We start from the raw sequence: 22,114 nt of genomic DNA, 5'->3' as shown, positions 1-22,114 counted from the left end.
TAAGGGGTTAATGCTCCCCATTGTATAGAAAGGCTGTTTGATCCTGTCTTCTCTGATCCTCCTCTTTTTCCAGTGCCCCTCTCTTATCTCCTTATAAGACATATGGTGTGGAGTCACTCTGCACATGCTCAGTTTAGTGTGTATTGCTAGAGAGGGTTTTTTTTTTTACTTGGGAAAGTGCATGTGATCAGCACAGGGCCAATCAGCGCTATCCAGATAGATGGGTTCTGCATCCTCCTAGAGCACACTCCTCCTACAAGCTGTAACCAGTGCTCTGCTGGACACTGATAGAAGTTACAAGACTGCTATATACTGCTGATGAGAAAAAGTATTTAGCAGTTTATATTTACTAAAATAATTGCATTTCCATGTTGTGTGTACTGTGGGAAAACAGATATAGTGAATGCAGGGTCCGGGAAGATCAGATATAGTGAATGCAGGGTCCGGGGAGACCAGATATAGTGAATGCAGGGTCCGAGGAGACCAGATATAGTGAATGCGGGGTCCGGGGAGAGCAGATATAGTGAATGCAGGGTCCGGGGAGACCAGATATAGTGAATGCAGGGTCCGGGGAGACCAGATATAGTGAATGCAGGGTCCGGGGAGACCAGATATAGTGAATGCGGGGTCCGGGGAGAGCAGATATAGTGAATGCAGGGTCCGGGGAGACCAGATATAGTGAATGCAGGGTCCAGGGAGACCAGATATAGTGAATGCAGGGCCTGGGGAGAGCGGATATAGTGAATGCAGGGTCCAGGGAGACCAGATATAGCGAATGCGGGGTCCGGGGAGACCAGATATAATGAATGTAGGGTCTGGGGAGACCGGATATAGTGAATGAGGGGTCCAGGGAGAGCGGATATAGTGAATGCAGGGTCCGGGGAGACCAGATATAGTAAATGCTGGGTCCAGAGAGACCACATATAGTGGGTCCGGGGAGAGCGGATACAGTGAATGTGCGGTCCAGGGAGACCAGATATAGTGAATACGGGGTCCGGGGAGACCATATATAGTGAATGCGGGGTCCGGGGAGAGCAGATATAGTGAATGCGGGGTCCAGGGAGACCGGATATAGTGAATGCGGGGTCCGGGGAGAGCGGATATAGTGAATGCGGGGTCCGGGGAGATCGGATATAGTGAATGCAGGGTCCGGGGAGAGTGGATATAGTGAATGCGGGGTCCGAGGAGATCGGATATAGTGAATGTAGGGTCCTGGGGAGACCGGATATAGTGAATGCAGGGTCCGGGGAGAGCAGATATAGTGAATGCAGGGTCCGGGGAGACCGGATATAGTGAATGCGGGGTCTGGGGAGAGCGGATATAGTGAATGCAGGGTCCGGGGAGACCGGATATAGTGAATGCGAGGTCCGGGGAGAGCGGATATAGTGAATGCGGGGTCCAGGGAGAGCGGATATAGTGAATGCGGGGTCCGGGGAGACCGGATATAGTGAATGCAGGGTCCGGGGAGAGCGGATATAGTGAATGCAGGGTGCAGCGAAGAGCGGATATAGTGAATGCAGAGTCCGGGGAGAGTGGATATAGTGAATGCAGGGTCCTGGGGAGAGCGGATATAGTGAATGCGGGGTCCGGGGAGAGCGGATATAGTGAATGCGGGGTCCGGGGAGACTGGATATAGTGAATGCGGGGTCCGGGGAGAGCGGATATAGTGAATGCGGGGTCCGGGGAGACTGGATATAGTGAATGCAGGGTCCGGGGAGAGCGGATATAGTGAATGCGGGGTCTGGGGTTTAGTAACACTTTAACAGCACAAACTGATACTTAGTTCTGTCTTCTCTAAAAGCGGGCGGTTCTGGGAGTTGGGTAGGAGGTGGAACGAAAGGACGGTGCTCGAAAGGTGGGTAGTGATACTATACACTGTCACTGTACTAATGACACTGGCTGAGAAGAGGTTAACATCTAGGGGCAATCAAAGGGTCAAATGTGTGCCTATCAATGCGTAATGTGTGCTGCTTTACTAATATAATTATTTGTTTCTTATTCCTGCTTTGCAGGTATAAGAAACAGAGAGGTTGTTCCCTCTGCACAGAGCCCTGAGTTGATTGTCAACACAGAGCTCTGGGCTGTGATTGGGCACAACCGATCAACAGGTCCTAGCCATGAATCATTGGGAGCCTCCAGAAAGCAGAAACAGGAGCAATGATGGAGACAATTTACAGCACACACTCATTTCAGTCACATAAATATTAATGTAGAATGTATATTATTTTGTTAAAGAGCGTTAATTGTTATTAAACTGTTAGGAGTAAAGTTCCTCTTTAGCTCACTCTTTTTCATTCTCTTTGATCTAGAAAAAGCAGGTGAGTCAGACCAAGATCCGGGTCATCTCCACCATCTTGTTCATCGTGGCCGGGTGTCTGGTGTTTGTGACCATCCCCGCAGTCATCTTCAAACAGATCGAGGGCTGGACGGAGCTGGAGTCCATCTACTTCGTGGTGGTGACGCTCACGACGGTCGGATTTGGGGACTATGTGGCAGGTGAGGGAAGTTTGTCACCATGCAGTGTATTATAGATCTGCTATATATATGTGTATATAGGCTCAACCAAACATTTGGAGGACACTTAAAGAAAATTACTCTTTTTCAGTTCTGTAAAAAAAAAAATGGGATTGGTCAAATTTATTGGCAACTGCCGCCTAGAGTCACGGGATACTCCAACAACTGCCATTTAGGGTCCATTCACACTTGTGCGTCTCCAAAGTTGGGTGATTTTCCCGTGCGACTTCGATGCAACTTTGCGTGTGACCTTGAACCAACTTTACACTCTCTGGCACTAAGTAGTGCGGGAACCTTTTCAAAACCACTGCGACTATAGATCGCACAGATCCGAAAGGGGGGGCCATTGGAAACTCACAAGGTCGCATGACAAGTTGCACAAGTGTGGGAGCCTAAATGGTCATATCAGCAAATGCTCCTGAAGAGTTGAGGGTTAGGGACTGATGTGAATGTACAATATATATGTACAGCACTGCGTAAACTGACAGCGCTATATAAGTCCCTGAAATAAAATAAATGAATAAAAGAGTTCTAATTTGCATGTATGCTACTTGTGTGTATCTAACCATTTTCTTGAAATGCGTTGCTTCTTTTTTTTACTTTTCAATTCAAACCGTTGTGGATATTTTCTCTGCCGGACCGCCTGGCACCTCCACCAAACAGGCCTCCAGCCCTCCAAACCCTTCCAAAAGACAGAGAGCTAATACAAGGCCTTTACCGCAAGTATTGTATGCACACAAGATGTTGAGGTAGAAACCAAAGGAATAACCAAAGAAATACAGGTTTTTAGCTGCTTCACAAATAGGGGTAGTCCCCACATGAACAATAAAAACAAATATTACACATTGGGATAATCATCCCACAAGGATTAGGTAAGGAGGTAAGGTTGACACAAGACTAATCCCATCCAGATGGAAACAATGGGTTACTGTATTGCCAATGGGAATTCACACCTAGGAGGCACACAATGGGGAAATGACACAATGGGAGACACTCCACACCTAGACAGGATAGGCACACACAGGGACACACTATAACACATTACACATAATAGCAGGAGACCCCAGCATCAGGTTGTTTTGAGCCAATTATAATCTTCTGCTTCGAGTCTCTGAGTCTAGGCCTCACATCGTTATCTGGGCACTCCAGTACTTAGAGTCTCTGTGTTGTGGGGAGACATGGACTTGAATCGAAAGTAAAATTACTCCAAAGGTCGCCCCGGGCACACACCAAAGAATAGAGCCCCTCAAACATCAGGGCCCATAGTCAGTAGGCAAGAAGCTAGCCTGCATTCCCCTCCAAAAGCCCCCGTCCTGGTTGGGTCTGCCACATTCTCCTTGTGTGGTTTTGCCGGGGCTTTTATGATGTTGTTTTTAGTTTTTCTCTATATAGATCTACACTCACCGGCCACTTTATTAGGTCCACCTGTTGAATTGCTTGGCAACACAAACTGCTAATCAGCCAATCACAACTCAAAGGCATCTAGATGTGGCGAAGACGACTTGCTGAAGTTCAAACCAAGCATCAGAATGGGGAAGCAAGTGACTTTGAACGCGGTATGGTTGTTGGCGTCAGACTGGATGGTTTGAGTATTTCAAAAACTGATGATCTGCTGGGATTTTCACGCAGAACCATCTCTAGGGTTTACAGAGAATGGTCCAAAAAAGAGAAAATATCCAGTGAGCGGCAGTTGTGTGGAGGAAAATGTCTTGTTGATGTCAGAGGTCAGAGGAGAATGGGCAGACTGGTTTGAGATCATAGAAAGGCAACAGTAACTCATGTCAATATGGACCAATATCTCTAAGGAATGTTTCCAACACCTTGGTGAATCTATGCCATGACGAATCAAGGCAGTTCTGAAGGCAAAAGGGGGTCCAACCCGGTACTAGCAAGATGGACCTAATAAAGTGGCCATTTAGTGTAGATCTACAGTATATAGACCATCGTCAGCATGAAGCTGCAATCACCATTAATGCTCTACATTGGACACTCAGGTGATGGGAATTCTGAGCTCCTCTGATCCCCCATGTGGTTTTGGCAGATCTTTTGTGTTGTTTCTTTCATATTTTCTTCCTGTTGCGTTAAATAAATCTATATAGAACATTATCAGCATGCAGTTGCTATCACAATTAGCTCTGTATATGGAAGACTCAGACAGTGGGAATTCTGAGCTGATCCTCCATGTGGTTTTGGATAAGCCTTTATGATGTTATTTTCAGTTTTTCTCTCTCTGTTGCACTATAGAGATCTATATAAACCATCATCAACATGAAGCTGCTATCACCATTAGTGCTGTATACGGAACGCACAGGTGATGGGAATTCTGAGCTCTACCGATCCTTCATGTTGTTTTTGGTGGCGCCTTTGTGATGTTGTTTTGCAATTTTTTTTCTCCAAGCTGCGCTATATAGATCTATATAGACCATCATCAGCATGAAGAAGCTGCCATGACCGTTAATGCTAAATACACTATATTGCCAAAAGTATTGGACCTCCTGTCTTTCCACGTACATGAGCTTTAATGGCCTCCCAGTCTTAGTCCGTAGGGTTCAATATTGAGTTGGCCCCATCCATTGCAGCTATAACAGCTCCAACTCTTCTGGGAAGGCCGTCCACAAGGTTTAGGAGGGTGTCTATGGGAAGGTTGGACCATTCTTCCAGAAGCACATTTGTCAGGTCAGGCACTGATGTCGGGGGAGGAGGCCTGGCTAGCAGTCTCCGCTCTAATTCATCCCAAAGGTGCTCTATGGGGTTGAGGTCAGGACTCTGTGCAGGACAGTCAAGTTCCTCCACCCCAAACTGGCTCCTCCATGTCTTTATGGACCTTGCTTTGTGCACTGGTGGGCAGTCATGTTGGAACAGGAAGGGGCCATCCTCAAACTCTTCCCACAAAGTTGGGAGCATGAAATTGTCCAAAATGTCTTGGTATGCTGATGCCTTAAGAGTTCCCTTCACTGGAACTAGGGGGCCAAGCTCAACCCCTGAAAAACAACTGGTAAACCCAGACACGTCCTTCAGATTGCCAGACAGAGAAGCGTGATTGGTCACTTCAGAGAACACGTCTCCCCTGCTCTAGAGTCCAGTGGCGGCGTGCTTTACGCCACGGCATCCGATGCTTTGCATTGCACTTGGTGATGTAAGGCTTGGATGCAGCTGCTCGGCCATGGAAACCCATTCCATGAAGCTCACTATGCACTGTTGTTGTGCTCATCTGAAGGGCACACCAAGTTTGGAGGTCTTTAGCTATTGACTCTGCAGACAGCTGGAGACTTCTGCGCACTGTGCACTTCAGCATGCGCTGACCCCACTCTGTCATGTGACGTGGCCTACCACTTGGTGGCTGAGTTGCTGTTGTTCCCAGTTGCTTCCACTTTGTTATAATCCCACTAACAGTTGAGCGTGGAATATTTAGTAGCCAGGAAATGTCACAGATGGTCATTATTGCACAGGTGGCCACCTATCACAGGACCACGCTTGGAGTCACTGAGCTCCTGAGAGCGACCCATTCTTTCACCAATGTTTGTAGAAGCAGTCTGCATGCCTAGGGGCTTGATTGTATACACCTGTGTCCATGGAGGGGATTGGAACACCTGAATCTAATGATTTGGAGGGCGGGGCCAATACTTTTGGCAATATAGTGTATATGGAATGATCATATAATGGGAATTCTGATTCCTTGTGTGGTTTTGCCTGGACCTTAATGATGTTGTTTTCGGTTTTTCTCCCCCTGCTGTGCTATATAGATCTATATAAATTATGATCAGCATGAAGCTACTATCACAATTAGTTCTGTATATGCTCGGTTGATGGAAGTCCTGAGCTTTATTGGTGCATTCCCTGGAGATAGAGAATGGCTTGGTCTTCCATTTCTGCACTCACTCATCGGTGATGGAAAGGGTTAACAAGCAGTTGAACTCTGCTTCGTATTGGTAAATGCCCCCTGCGCCCCCTTCCCCCACGTCCCCTCTTGCAGTGCTTCTCCTGTGATCTCATCTGCTCGTGAATTATACATGAATCACATCTGACCGTTGAAAGGGTCCACGCCTGCTGATTGATGCCGCTTTAATAATTCCAGGACCATTAAAAGGTTTTTGCTTTTTTGCCTATTGGTGTCTTAATTGAATTTTTCATGCTCTTCCTTCTACACCGGGAGCTCATACAGCTTCTTTACTGACACTGATTTAAAGGGGAACCCCCCTTTGGTGAAACTGCTCATGGATAGAATGAGAATCTTAGAGTTTAAATTACAGAGTAAAATTTTAGGGCACCAAAAAACAACAAAAAAAAACTATCAAGCAGAGAAACATAAATGGACTGACTCTCCTTCAGAAACTGTTAGTTGCCTGGCTGTGATTTTTGCCCTCTGGCTTCTATACCTATTGAGGTACTGGCCTGGAATGAGCATGCAGATTAGCTGTTCTGATTTTACTTGCTCCATGCTTTTTTGAGGTCAGAGCAGGGGTGAACTGACCATTCGAGCGCTCGGGCAACGCCCGAGGGCCCGGGGTCAGTAGGGGGCCCCATGAGATGCCACTGGTACCTTTCATAGTGTTTTTTGGGTGTGGTTTGAGTGTGGGCGAGGACACGGGCCCCATGATCCCCTATTGCCCGGGGGCACCATGAGTTGTCAGTCCGCCCCTAGGTCAGAGACTCTAGAGACAGCCAAGAAGCTAGCATTTTCAAAATTGGCAGCTTTCATCTTTGTCTCAGTAGCAGCTAAGGTCTGTTTTACATGGGCTTCAGCTTGTATAAGAGCAGTCTGAACAACTGCCATTTACAAAGCCTTTGCAGAATATTAAGCAAGTTTTGTTGAAGCTTTTAAAGCATGATATAGCTCCATTTTGTAAATGTTCAACACAGATCCTAATGAGAGTGCTGATTGCCACTTTAGAAAAGCTGCTAGCATGCTTCAAAACTACTTGAAGCTTGTTGAAAGCTTGCTGATGGCTGCTAGCAGCTTGCTTAAAGTGGCAATCAGCACCCCCATTAGGATCTGTGTTTAACATTTAGAAACTGGAGTTGAATGGTACTTTAAAAGCTTCAACAAAGTTTGCTGTTCACACTTCTCTTATACAAGCTGAAGCCCACGTGAAACAAGCCTTAGATCTTGAGAAACCCTTGCTGATACCAAGTCATTGAGATCAGTGGGACAAACGCCCCATATATATATTGCCCCCTATGATGGTGGTCAGATTACCACCCACATGGACAGCTAAAAGCATCATTTAAATCGTGAAAATGACTCTGGAAAATGGCCACTCAGTTGAAGGAGCCATCAGCCACAGCTCAAGGAACCATCAGCAACTTCTAGGATTCTATGAACCCTGGATGACAATCAGGGGCGGACTGACAACTCATGGGGCCCCCGGGCAATAGGGGATCATGGGGCCCCTGTGTCCTTGCCTAAACTCAAAAAAGCCTATGAAAAAGGTACCAGTGGCATCTTATGGGGCCCCCTACTGACCCCGGGCCCTCAGGCAGTGCCCGAGTTTCCAAATGGTCAGTCTGATGACAATAGTTAATCTATAGCAGTGGTTCTTTCTTGAGTCATGGACGCCTTTCAGAATCTGATGAAAGCTATGGACCCTCATGATGATACAAACCTAAATGGCAAACATTGGCCAAGAATGAGCCAAGAAACGCGTAGTAGTTGGCCTCTATACGCAGGGGCAGGGTGCAGTGTTTTAAATTTCTTTTAATAGGAAACCAGTGATTCATTCAAGGGGGAGGGGGGGCTGCAAGTGAATGTAAATGTTATTTTCTTATCTGACCCTCACAGACCCCCTGAAACTCTTCCAGAGACTACTTAGGGGGTCCATGGACCGCAGGTTATGAACCCCTGATCTAGAGAATGAGATATTTTTGAGTATATAATAGTACAAGTTACATTCATATAATGCAAATACATTGTTTTCCTAGGACTTCTAACCATAATGATTGAGTTATTCTAAGTGTTGTCAATGGAAATCTTTTGTCAGAGTGACAGGTTTGCCTAGAGGACAATTCTAGGAAGCCAAAACAGCTGTTTATGACGCAATATAAATGGTGTCACGTTTATTAAAAATAAGTCTCCTTCTCCCCAAAGGAAAGTTTTTCTTTTTCAGATAATAAATCATCGCCTACAAGTGCGCCCGACGGGTTCGCCGCAAACGTCTTTCCTTTTTTTCATGAAGAACCTGAAGAATCTAAAGAGAAAAAAACAGCCTTTGTAGGAGTCATTAGCTGTTATCTCACCCAATTAAAACCGCTTTCAATTAATTACTTTCCTTCCAATTAGTGTGAACAGCATGCTCTTTGAATGAGGATACACAGTGTGTTACGAGTCTCTGAGGCGCAGCGAATGTGCCGAGCAGTGTGGTCCTCTGTAGGTTGAGTGACAGTCATGTTTTTCATCCTGATTTCTGACATGCTTAGTGCCCAAGCAGAGGGCAGAGAACATGAAATTCTTATAAGCAGAGGCAGATTAATATTTTGTGCCCCCACAGGCCAACCATCTTGTTCCCCCACCCCTGTAGTTAGTGGTATAGCCACCTTTTACCCTGACCTGCTCTGAAATCCTATTTCTGGCCCAAAATAAAAGCCTACATTCCTCCCAAACTCCCCCTTTACTCCCACTCATTCACCATAACAAAAGTGCAGACCCACCTTTTTTTTACTTACCTGATTCAGCCATCTTGGGACACTCTGCGGTGTCTCTTCCATTAGTGTGTACAATGCATCTTGACATTATGATTCTATTGCTTGAAGTCTTCAGGACTCTGTGAGCACCTTTCTGGTAGACCCTGTGAGGACCCCTACAGTCTTCAAGACCCTGTTAAGACCCATCCAATAATCCCTGAGATGACCCTTCCAATGAACCCTGTAAGGTCCCCTCTTATGGATCCTGGATCAGCAGACCTCCTCTGATGGATCGTATAAGGACACCTACAATCTATAGGACTTTGTATGAACCCTTCCAATGGACCCTGTGAGGAGCCATCTCATGAATCCTGGGAGGAACCTTATGACCTTCAGGATTCTGAGAGAACCCCGCTAATGGAACCTGTGAAAACCACTTTGATGAACCTTGTGAATACTCCTACTATCTTCAGGATTCTGTAAGAACCTCTCTACTGGACCCTGTGAAGACCCATCTCATGAACCCTTTAAGGACCTCTATGATCTTCAGTACTCTGAGAAGACCCCTCTAATGGACCCTGTGAAGACCAATTTGATGGACCTTGTGAGGACCCCTACAATCTTCAGGACCCTGTAAGTACCCCTATAATGGACCCTGTGCGGAAATTTTGAGGATCCCTATGATCTTCAGGACTTTAGGGAACACTTATGATAAACCTTATGAGGATCCCTCCAAAGGACCATGTGAGGAACTCTCCTATGGACCCTGTGAGGACCCCTACAATCTTCAGGACCCTCTAAGAACCTCTATAATGGACCCTGTGAAGACCCGTCTTATGGACATTGTGAGGATCCCTATGATCTTCAGGACTTTAGGGAACACCCATGATAAACCTTGTGAGGATCTCTCCAATGGACCCTGTGAGGAACCTTCCAATGGGCTCTGTAATAACCCCTCCAGTGGACCTGTGAGATCCCTTTGGATCCTAATGTCCCTGTTAAGACCCAGCCAATGGGAAACGTTCATGTCATCAGTAATTGTGTGGGGCTCTCACTCATCAGTCCAAAAGAGAGGAGCATGTCACTTGACCATTAGTTCAGATTGGAATTTAGGGCTTTTAGATTCCGTTAATGATTTTTTATGTTACCGGATATCAGTTTCAAGTGACTATAGGCAGCAGAATGATAGCATGACATATGTGCAGCCCCCTGATGGGGTTACATGCAAGCTGTACCCAAATTATCTGTTTCTGTTTTGAATGGTTACAAGTAAGGCCATTTACATTTTGGATTGTTATATATCTTGGAGACTTTAGCAGTGAGACATCCCCATCAGAATTCACAGTTCTGTCTAAATACTGCAGCCCATGAATGGTGTCACCCTTCCCTGTTAGATTCTCCATAATGTAGCACAAATAACTGCGGAGTCCACTGCAAGAGAGGGTAATTGTGGCCTGGTAGAAGGGGCAGAGAAACTACTGTAAGAAAATCGTGATAGTCAGATTTCTGAGACACTTGAAGAACCGTGATGTGAGCGATTCAGCATTGGGTGGATTGGGCCTTTTAAATGTGAGCGATAAAAGATAATTCCCCAATATGCCGGAGACATTTCTCGAGATGGCCTCCATACAGGGAAAAAAAAAAGTCCCTCTCTTTCATGTCCTCTTTTTCATCTCTTAACTGCTGCTTGATTCTTGAGAAAGTATATAATGACAGCAAAAAAATCAGGACCTCGATGTCTGAACCAGACAAAGGTTTTTACATGAGACATCTGCAGCTGAACTACATACAGACATAAAAAGACAATAAAGAATGCCACTATGTTATAATTAACAAAATCTAATTATTTTAACCACTTCAGCTCTGGAATGTTTTGCCCCCTATATGACCAGGGCATTTTTTTGCTATTTAACACTGCGCTACTTTAACTGGTAATTGTGCAGTCATGCAACACTGTACCCAAACAAAATTTATATATATTTTTTTTTTCACAAAATGTATATATATTTTTTTTTCACACAGAGCTTTCTCTTGGTGGTATTTGATGACCACTGGGCTTGTTTATTTTTATTTATATAAACAAAGAGTGAACATTTTGTAAAAAAAAAAAAACAATATATTTTACTTTCTGTTATAAAATATATCCAATAAAAAAAAAATCAAATTTCTTCATAAATGTCTTTGGTAAAAGAAAAATCCCAATAAGTGTATAATGATTGGTTTGCATGAAAGTTGTAGTGTCTACAAACTATTGTATGTATACTGGAATTTTTTTTTTTTTCATATACTACTAATGGCGTTGATCAGAGACCTATAGTGGGATTGTGATAGAGTGGCGGGCAATCTGACACTAACTGACATTGGGTGGGAGCAAATTAATTGCATTGCCGGAACCAGGTGGCTGTTTGAAAAGATGGTGACATTAACCCCCCTGGCGGTATTCCCAAGTGTAGCTTGGGGTAAAGTTTCAGCACCAAAAGCGGTAACCCCGAGCTACACTCGGGAATATACTGTGGCGTTGCTCCGGGATCTCTTCTTCACTTACCTTGTCCTGCGCTCCCGCGATGTCCCTCCTGAAGTGTCCCCTGCAATGTCCTCCGGCCGATGCCGGCATCTGTCTTCCGGGTTCCGTTCCCTGCGACGTCGGGGCGTACGGGGGATGGAACTGGCGGGAAATTTGAAAATGTAAAAAGTGACATTCACTAAATACACTAAAATCTCATAGTATAACATTCCTGTATCAAACCATTTCACATACATTTTGTCCCGAGTGCTTTGTCCGGCGCCCTGCCTGCATTTTTACTGTTCTTTCTGCCTGGAAACTGAGAAATGTCCATAGCGTCCAAAAAGCGTCCCTTTAGGTCAGACGCCGTTTTAGACCGGCTAGAGAACAGCGATAGTAAATCAGAACCACTTGCAGAATTGGGTGATAATGATTGGTGGGGGAAATTCCTCATCAGACACTGAAAACGATTCTGCGACTTTGCTCAGCGATGTGCGAACTTGGCGCTCCATTTCAAATTTCAGTGTTTTTGGTTTGATTATATTATTGAATTAAATGTATTATTATTATATTATTATTTTTTATGATTATTTAATAAATTATAATTTATGATTTCGTGTTTCAAATTTTATCCTACCCGGGATGTTTACTAGACTCTTGTTCGGACAGATTTCAGTGAGTTATTCCTAAACATTACAGGCCTACAATAAAAAAATACATATTTCCGTGCAAAAAAATGTACCGCTTTGAGCACAGAAATATGGACATAATCAGACCGCTGGGGAGGCTACACTGACTTGGCAATGAGGGGACTAGCTGATCACCTGCTGTGACTATCATAGCAAGAGGCTTGTTACCTTTTATTTCAGAGGCATCTATAACCCATTTGTAGTTACACTTGGGAAGTCCAGGAAATGTTCCATAGCTGGCCAAAACCCTAATGATCTAGTAGTTCTGTTGTTCAACATGGTGTACAAACCTTATTTGAGGAACTGCATAGGTTGGACTCTTTTCAGACAAAATCTTCCCGCGTCCCTTCTTTCTTGTTTTTGTTGGGAGGGTGTATGAGTGTTTTCATGGGCTTATAAATCCTTGGAATTTCCCTCTCCTGATGGTTGTTTCCCACTGGCCTCCCCACAACCTGGAACCCTGTGACGGCTCTCTTTCCCTTTTCTTTTTCTTCTTCCTTTTTTATCACCTGGTTTAAAAAAAAAAAGAACCGTTTTATGTATAATGTGTGTCATATGGAGATAGGAGGTCCTGAAGAAGCGGTTTTCTATACCGCAAAACACATTGACAATATATTCAGCATCTTGAAAAAGTATTCCCCTTGAAATTTTCCACGTTTTGCCATGTTACAACCAAAAACGTCAATGTATTTATTGGGATTGGATGTGATAGACCAACACAAAGTGGCACATCATTGTGAAGTGGAAGGAAAGTGAGAAATGGTTTTCAAAATGTTTTTACAAATAAATCTGTGAGAAGTGTGGCTGCATTTGTATTCAGCCTCCCGGAGTCATTTTCCTTTCAATTCACAATTATGTGCCACTTTTTGTTGGTCTATCACATCAAATCCCAATAAATTCATTTTGGTATTTGACGTTTTTGGTTGTCAAATTATAAATTGTGGAAAATTCCAAGGGGGAGGAATACTTTTTCTAGGCACTGTATGTGGCAAATGAATTCTGATTGTATATATACATATGATTTACGTAGATTGTAAACCCAGTAAAGTGGGTATTTTATTTGATTTTGTGTTAATAAATTTTGATGTTGTATATTTGGGTATTTTTTATTCCATCCTTGATCACCCAGATTTTTTTGTTCAATTTGTTTTGGAACTGATTAATTGCCACTGACATCTCCAGTGACACTAATACAGTGATCAGTGATAATGCTATCACTGATCACTAATACTATTTATGTAACTATCCCCCCCTCCAGTACAAATCATTAGTAAGAACTCATCTGGAATATGCAATTCAGTTTTGGGCACCAATTCACAAAAAGAACATTGGGGAACTGGAGAAAGTACAGAGAAGGGCAACCAAACTGATAAGAGGCATGGAGGAGATCAGCTATGAGGAAAGGTTAGAGGAACTGAATTTATTCTCTATTGAGAAGAGGAGATTAAGGGGGGATATGATCTCCATGTATAATACATAAGGGGGGGGATATGATCTCCATGTATAATACATAAGGGGGGGATATGATCTCCATGTATAATACATAAGGGGGGATATGATCTCCATGTATAATACATAAGGGGGGATATGATCTCCATGTATAATACATAAGGGGGGATATGATCTCCATGTATAATACATAAGGGGGGATATGATCTCCATGTATAATACATAAGGGTGATATGATCTCCATGTATAATACATCAGGGGGGATATGATCACCATGTATAATACATAAGGGGGGATATGATCTCCATGTATAATACATAAGGGGGGGATATGATCTCCATGTATAATACATAAGGGGGGGATATGATCTCCCTGTATAATACATAAGGGGGGATATGATCTCCATGTATAATACATAAGGGGGGGATATGATCTCCATGTATAATACATAAGGGGGGATATGATCTCCATGTATAATACATAAGGGGGGATATGATCTCCATGTATAATACATAAGGGGGGATATGATCTCCATGTATAATACATAAGGGGGGATATGATCTCCATGTATAATACATAAGGGTGATATGATCTCCATGTATAATACATCAGGGGGGATATGATCACCATGTATAATACATAAGGGGGATATGATCACCATGTATAATACATAAGGGGGGATATGATCTCCATGTATAATACATAAGGGGGGATATGATCAACATGTATAATACATAAGGGGGGATATGATCTCCATGTATATTACATAAGGGGGGATATGATCTCCATGTATAATACATAAGGGGGATATGATCTCCGTGTATAATACATAAGGGGGATATGATCTCCATGTATAATACATAAGGGGGGATATGATCACCATGTATAATACATAAGGGGGATATGATCTCCATGTATAATACATAAGGGGGGATATGATCTCCATGTATAATACATAAGGGATTCTATGGTGTGAACCGGCCCTAAAATGAAAAAAAAAATGACTATCGTGCTGTTAGGGTTCCCGAAACTTTAATATTGTTGAAAGAAATGTAATGTACATATAGAGAAGGATACATCCAACATACAAGACAATCCTCTTTATGGTGCGTGTGGTTTCTCTTGCAGGAGGGAACACGGACATCATGTACCGGGAGTGGTATAAACCGATGGTGTGGTTTTGGATCTTGGTCGGCTTGGCGTACTTTGCCGCAGTCCTGAGTATGATCGGGGACTGGCTTCGTGTGATATCCAAGAAGACAAAAGAAGAGGTATGTCGGCCAGAACTTCCAGTATCGCCTGTCCTACTTGTTACGTTCAGCCATGTTTTAGTCTGGCAGCTTAAAGTGAACCCATGGCCGGGCTACCAACAAGTATTTCTCTATTCTTATGAAGCCATAAATGAGCTTCACCTTTTGGTTGCCAAAGACGTATCCTTTAGGTCAGGGGTGTCAAACTGGCGGCCCTCCAGCTGTTGCAAAACTACAAGTCCCATCATGCCTTTGGGCGTCATGCTTGTAATTGTCAATCTTGCAATGCCTCATGGGACTTGTAGTTTGGCAACAGCTGGAGGGCCACCAGTTTGACACCCGTGCTTTAGGGCATTGGTCCTCACCCATATCAAGACCAGGGCTCGGGAAATTCCTCCAAAGCCTTCTGTGCCCCAGCAGTAAAAAACAAAGTTTGTACTCACACAATAAACATATGGGAATACAAAATAATGTACACTCACCGGCCATTTTATTAGGTACACCTTGATACCTGGTGTGGTCTTCTGCTGCTGTAGCCCATCTGCTTCAATTTCGACGTGTTATGCGTTCAGAGATGGTATTCTGCATACCTTCGTTGTAACGACCGGCTATTTGACTAACTGTTGCCTTTCTATCATCTCAGACCAGTCTGCCCATTCTCCTCTGACCTCTGACACCAACAAGGCATTTTCATCCACACAACTGCCCCTCACTGGATATTTTTCGGACCATTCTCTGTAAACCCTAGAGATGGTTGTGCATGAAAATCCCAGTAGATCAGCAGTTTTTGAAAAACTCAGACCAGCCCGTCTGGCACCAACAACCATGCCACCTTCAAAGTCACTGAAATCCCCTTTTTTTCCCCATTCTGATGCTCAGTTTGAACCTCAGCAAGTCGTCTAGATGCCTAAATGCATTTAGTTGCTGCCATGTCATTGACTGATTAGCAATTTGTGTACAGGTTTATCTAATAAAGTGGCCGGTGGAAAAGCCGTGGAGAACGTTCTGCTGCCTGTAACATGGTTCAGCATGACTGTTTTGGTGGTGGGTCAGTGGTGGTCTGGGGAGGCATATCCATGGAGGGACGCACAGACCTCTACAGGCTAGACAATGGCACTCTGACTGCCATTAGATATCCAGATGAACTCCTTGGACCCATTGTCAGACCCTACGCTGGTGTTGTGGGTCCTGGGTACCTCCTGGTTCAGTGGGTCCTGGGTTCCTCCTGGTGCAGGGGGTCCTGGGTTCCTCCTGGTGCAGTGGGTCCTGGGTTCCTCCTGGTGCAGTGGGTCCTGGGTTCCTCCTGGTGCAGGGGGTCCTGGGTTCCTCCTGGTTCAGTGGGTCCTGGGTTCCTCCTGGTTCAGTGGGTCCTGGGTTCCTCCTGGTGCAGGGGGTCCTGGGTTCCTCCTGGTGCAGGGGGTCCTGGGTTCCTCCTGGTGCAGTGGGTCCTGGGTTCCTCCTGGTGCAGTGGTCCTGGGTTCCTCCTGGTGCAGTGGGTCCTGGGTTCCTCCTGGTACACGATAATGCCTGGACTCATGTGGGGAGAGTATGCAGGAAGTTCCTGGAGGATGAAGGAATTGATACCATTGAATGGCCCCCATGCTCTCCTGACCTAAATCCAATAGAACCCCTCTGGGATGTCATGTTTCAGTCCATCCGACGCCACCAGGTTGCACCTCAGACTGTCCAGGAGCTCAGTGATGCCCTGGTCCAGATCTGGGAGGAAATCCCCCAGGACACCATTCGTCGTCTTATTAGGAGCCTCCCCCGACATTGTCAGGCATGCATACAAGCACGTGGGGGCCACACAAACTACTGAGGACCATTCTGAGTTGCTACAATGACATTTCAGCACAATGGACTCGCCTGCTGCATCATTTTTTCACTTTGATTTTTGGGGTGTCTTTGAATTCAGTCCTCTGTAGGTCGATCATTTTCATTTCCATCAAACGATGGGGCGTCCTTACGTTCCTCACACATCACCCCGTCCATGTCAGTATAGAGATCCAGCAGGAGATTCTTCCCCATTGAGATCTGATGGGTTTTCAAAGTGTTCCTTTCATTTTTTTGAGCCGTATATATATATATATATATATATATATATATATATATATATATATTGGCTATTTTTCAGCAGGAACGCGGGGGGAACACAGTTCTGGCACCTCCAGCACTGAATTTATGTAATGGCAAGGGGTGCTGGGATGTGCTGAAAGGTCTATTGATGCTGGGGGATCTATTGTCACTGAAGGGGATCTATTTTTTCATGGTGGTCTGTTATTCTTGCAGAGGTCTATTGATACTGGGGGGTCAATTGTTTTTGGAATGGAACTACTACTACTGAGGGAGGGGTCTATTGTTGCTGGCTGTTGGAGAGTATATGAATGCTAACAGCTGGGATATCTACTGTTGCTGCTGGGGTAGTATTTTGTTGCGGAATCCATTGTTGATGGGGTGGGTTATTGTTGCTAGGGGAATCTATTATTGTTGGTGGGGGGAGGAGGGGCTCTATTGCTGCTGGCTTCAGGGGAATTATTTTACTGATTTGCTTGTTATCATTAAGAAATTATATACAAATGACTCAGCACCACAAAATGATACTTGACTCCGCATTCCCTAAAAGAAGTGGTAGCTGGAGGTGGGTAGGGGGTGGAACCAAGGGATGGTGCTCGGAGGTGGGTAGGGGGTGGAACCAAGGGACGGTGCTCGGAGGTGGGTAGGGGGTGGAACCAAGGGACGGTGCTCGGAGGTGGGTAGGGGGTGGAACCAAGGGACGGTCCTCGGAGGTGGGTAGGGGGTGGAACCAGGGGACGGTGCTCGGAGGTGGGTAGGGGGTGGAACCAAGGGACGGTGCTCGGAGGTGGGTAGGGGGTGGAACCAAGGGATGGTGCTCGGAGGTGGGTAGGGGGTGGAACCAAGGGATGGTGCTTGGAGGTGGGTAGGGGGTGGAACCAAGGGACGGTGCTTGGAGGTGGGTAGGGGTGGAACCAAGGTATGGTGCTCGGAGGTGGGTAGGGGGCGGAGACAACGGGTGAGTTAGAAGGGGGGAGTTCCTTCATCTGTATGATTAAAAAAAATAAAAAATTATATATATATATATATATATATATATAAAATGAATACATATATATATATATATACACAGTATATACACACGCACACATGTGGAATGATGGAAACGCGTCAGTTTTTTCTTTCTTTTCTGTGTGATTTCATTTTTTTGTATTAAGAGTTTTCTTGTAAGAATACTCTCAGAGCAATATTCTTTTTAGAAATCATGTATATAACATTACAATGGAAATGTGTATGTAATAAAGTTGCTAAAAAACTTTTTTTTAACCAAATGTCTTTTCCAGTAAATGTATGATCCTATTGCTGCATTAAAGTCCCACTGGGGGTTCTTTGGGTACATACAGTATATATATATATATATATATATATATATATATATATATATATATAGTAAGTTTCCACAATACCCTATATAGTAAGTGGACAGCAGCTCCGGGGTAGACAGAGCTATACAAACGCGGCCTGCGTGCTTATCAGGCACTATGATATGGGCGGCGCCTTGTGCTAGGATAACATATGTTCTTGGTAAAGCCAGTCAAAGATGTAATCAATTTCCAGCAAAATAACAAAGAGTCAGGCAATATGAATACAAGGCATTTCCGCGTATTTCAGGATCAGGTTAAAGATTTACAATGTAACGATTTTAAGACGGAAAAAAAAATACGATCGTATTATACAGGATCATCTGCTCAGGTCACATGGAGGTGCTACCGGCGATCCCCTGAAACTCAATACTTTTCTTTATATATTAACCATTTCATCCCCGGGTATTACTGGCTCTCATCAAATACCAAGATCAGAGAGAACCCACCATAGTCACAGACTAGTATTATTATATATAGCTCTGACATATTCCGCAGTGCTGTACAAAGCACACTGAGGCAGTCACATCCAGGGGCTGACTGACAACTCATGGGGGCCAACGGGCAATAGGGGATCATGGGGCCCCTGTGTCCTCACACACACTCAAACCACATCCAAAGAAGCCTATGAAAGGTACTAGGGGCATCTCATGGGGCCCCCTACTGAGCCTGGGCCCTCGGGCAGTGCCCGAGAGCCCGAATGGTCAGTCCACCCCTTGTCACATCAGTCTACCTCTGCCGGGGAGCTAAGTATCATTATATTTATTATATATTTTATCTATATTTGCACTCTAATCAGAACATATTTTTTGGATTTTGAACCTAAGCACTTTATGGCGACTCCCAAGTCCTGTTGAAAGTACAAGAACGGTGCACCTAATCACCGGTGTATGGTAACAAGGGAGAGCTGGGTAGCACTGGTAGACAGCAAACAGTCCTTTTTAATTTCAAAACAGGCAAACAGAAAAATATATCATCAGCAAGAAAAAATAAAGTTCATTCAATCTCTGGTACACAAAAATAAAGCCTCTGCTCACCGCCTGTAAAACGTGTCCCTCATCGGGGTCTTTAAAGTCCTGGATTTCCAGAAAGGTCATAAGAGTCCGGAAGGGTCTCGCCAGATAAACAGCCTACAGTCCTCCAGCTACTGTTACTCTTTCACACTCCAACTCAGACACCTGCTGATGGTTTCCTCTTCCCTATCAGGCTTCTGCAGGTGGGTTAACCCTTTCAGGACCAAAGTCCCCGTTCTAAGGATTGGAGGCTTTTTTCCCTTGCAAAGTCTCTTCAAGCCTCCAAATTCTAGGTCCCAATTAAAGACTTCTCCTCTGCAACCAGACCATCCCAGAACCCCTCACCCTGGATGGGTGAGAACCCGAGTACTCCAAAAATGTCTGCAGGTTGGGGTTAACTCTTTGAGGACCAAAGTGCTGTTCTGAGGATTGGAGGCTTTTTCCCTTGCGAAGTCTCTCCGAGCCTCCAAATTCCAGGTCCCAACTAAGGACTTACAAATACTGAGAGAACTGTAAATCGTTTTTCTCCTCTGCAACCAGGCCATCCTGAAACCCCTCACCCTGGATGGGTGAGAACCCCTGAGTACTCCAAAAATGTCTGCAGGTGGGGGTTAAATCTTTCAGGACCAAAGTGCTGTTTTGAGGATTGAAAGCTTTTTTCCTTTTTAAAGGCTCTCCAATCCTCTGAATTCCGAGTCCCAAATGAGGACTTACCAATACTGAGAGAACTGTAAATCGGTTTTCTCCTCTGCAACCAGCCCATCCTGGAACCCCTCACCAGGGGCTGGTAAATGTGACATATTTACCAAACCCTTCCCCCACTTTCCATCCTGAAGGTGGGGGTTAACCCTTTCAGGACCAAATGTCTGCAGGAGCAAAATGTCTGCAGGTGGGGGTTAACCCTTTCAGGACCAAAGTCCCTGTTCTAAGGATTGGAGGCTTTTTTCCCTTGCGAAGTCTCTCCGAGCCTCCAAATTCCAGATCTCAATTAAGGACTTACCAATACTGAGAGAAATGTAAATTGGTTTTCTCTTCTGCAACCAGACCATCCCGAAATCCCTCACCCTGGATGGGGGAGAACCCCTGAGTACTCCAAAAATGTCTGCAGGTGGGGGTTAACCCTTTCAGGACCAAAGTGCTGTTTTGAGGATTGAAAGCTTTTTTCCTTCCAAAGGCTCTCCAAGCCTCCTAATTCCGGGTCACAAATGAGGACTTACCAGTCCTGAGAGAACTGTAAATCTGTTTTCTCTTCTGCAACCTAACTGAGACTGAGGTAATGTTTCCTCTCACCTGCAGCGGACTGATGACCTTTCCCTGACTATCTCCTAGGTGGGGGTAATGTCATCCTGCCTCTGGCCAGATATTGAGTAGCCTGCATCTCATGAAAAGACAATCCTGCCCTGTGCGGCAGCATCTTCTTGTGAGATTTGGGCTACTCTATATTCTGCAGGATCTCTCCGGCAGAAGGGCGATGTCACCCCCTGCACTGCAGATGTCGGGATTGGGTGAGTATACTATCTCTTTTTCTCACCGCAGGATTGATTATGTACCATTTTGAGGCTCATGCACATAGCCAACCTGGGGCCCAGGAGCACAGGTGTTGTGTACAGCCAACCCATAGACATAGATGGCTGCACATGGCTGTATGCTGCTATATGGTGGTACTTGGTAAACCTGAGTATGCATAGAGGCATAAACCTCAGAACGCAGACTGTCTATTTTTGGTATTTTATGTTTTTATGTATTCACATATACAGCCATGTACAGCCATTCACATCCAGGGCTGCTGTTAGAAACCATGTTGCCCCATATAGCCAACCTGACAGGGTCCCCCTCCATCTAAGAAAACAGTTTGCTATGCTTCAATTATGAATAAACACAGTGAGTGATTGGTACCGATCACTCATTGATTGTGTTCATTCAGGAAAGGAAGGGGATGGTAAATGTGACATATTTACCAAACCCTTCCCCCACTTTCCATCCTAAAGGATCCTATTGTATACCTGTAGCTGCCGGTGGGAAGAAGAAGAAGCCGGCAGCACTGCGGGGGTGGGGGACGTGGGCAGCAGGGGGAAATGTATGGTGCACAGGGAGGGTGATGGGTGCACTGGGGGGAGGGGCAATCACTGAAACCGATCCCCTGTATGGCCCTCTGCAGCAGCTGAATGCCAGTGGGAAGAAGAGGAGAAGAAGCCACCCTCTCTGCCCACATCTGATTCAACCAGTTGCCTGGGCCCCCCTGCTGGCCTGGGCCTCGTACAGGAGGACTGGCGGTACCCCCTTATCCACAGCCCACAGAGGAGAAGAAGCCAGCTTTCAGCTGCAGAGAGAGCCATACAGGGGATCAGTTCCAGGAATTGCCCCCCACCCCACCCACACCCCGCTGTGCTGATCACCCTCCCTGCCCACATCCGATTCACCCAGCTGCCTGGGCCCCATACAGGAGGACTGGTGGTACCCCCTTATCCACTGCCCTGTTGATGTCTATGGGGTGGCTGGACGCAGCACCTGTGGCTCTGAGCATTTCTTTGTGTGGCCCTAGGCGGTCATGTGCATAAGCCCTTGAAGAGGAGTGGCACCTTGAATTCGTGGAAGGGGGGAGGGGAATAAGTGGATCTGGCCACTCAGGTGGAAGATAAATTCC

The 22,114-nt window shown here is 45.2% G+C and overlaps 1 protein-coding gene across 2 annotated transcripts in view; it reads left to right on the top strand.

Moving 5' to 3' along the window:
* Nucleotides 1-22,114, top strand: part of KCNK10 (potassium two pore domain channel subfamily K member 10) — a 187,520-nt gene that overhangs the window by 159,927 nt on the left and 5,479 nt on the right. For both annotated transcript variants that reach the window (XM_089663110.1, XM_089663109.1), the window contains exons 5-6: nucleotides 2,310-2,496; nucleotides 14,902-15,044. In XM_089663110.1, coding sequence (XP_089519236.1) covers nucleotides 2,310-2,496; nucleotides 14,902-15,044 — 330 coding nt within the window. The remainder of the gene's footprint in view (nucleotides 1-2,309; nucleotides 2,497-14,901; nucleotides 15,045-22,114) is intronic.

This window comes from Staurois parvus, unplaced genomic scaffold (assembly GCF_062004578.1).
Source record: "Staurois parvus isolate SC_StPar_1 unplaced genomic scaffold, SC_StPar_1.0 ptg001627l, whole genome shotgun sequence".
In the NCBI taxonomy this organism is placed as follows: Eukaryota; Metazoa; Chordata; class Amphibia; order Anura; family Ranidae; genus Staurois; species Staurois parvus.
This window is presented reverse-complemented; position numbering and strand designations above follow the sequence as displayed.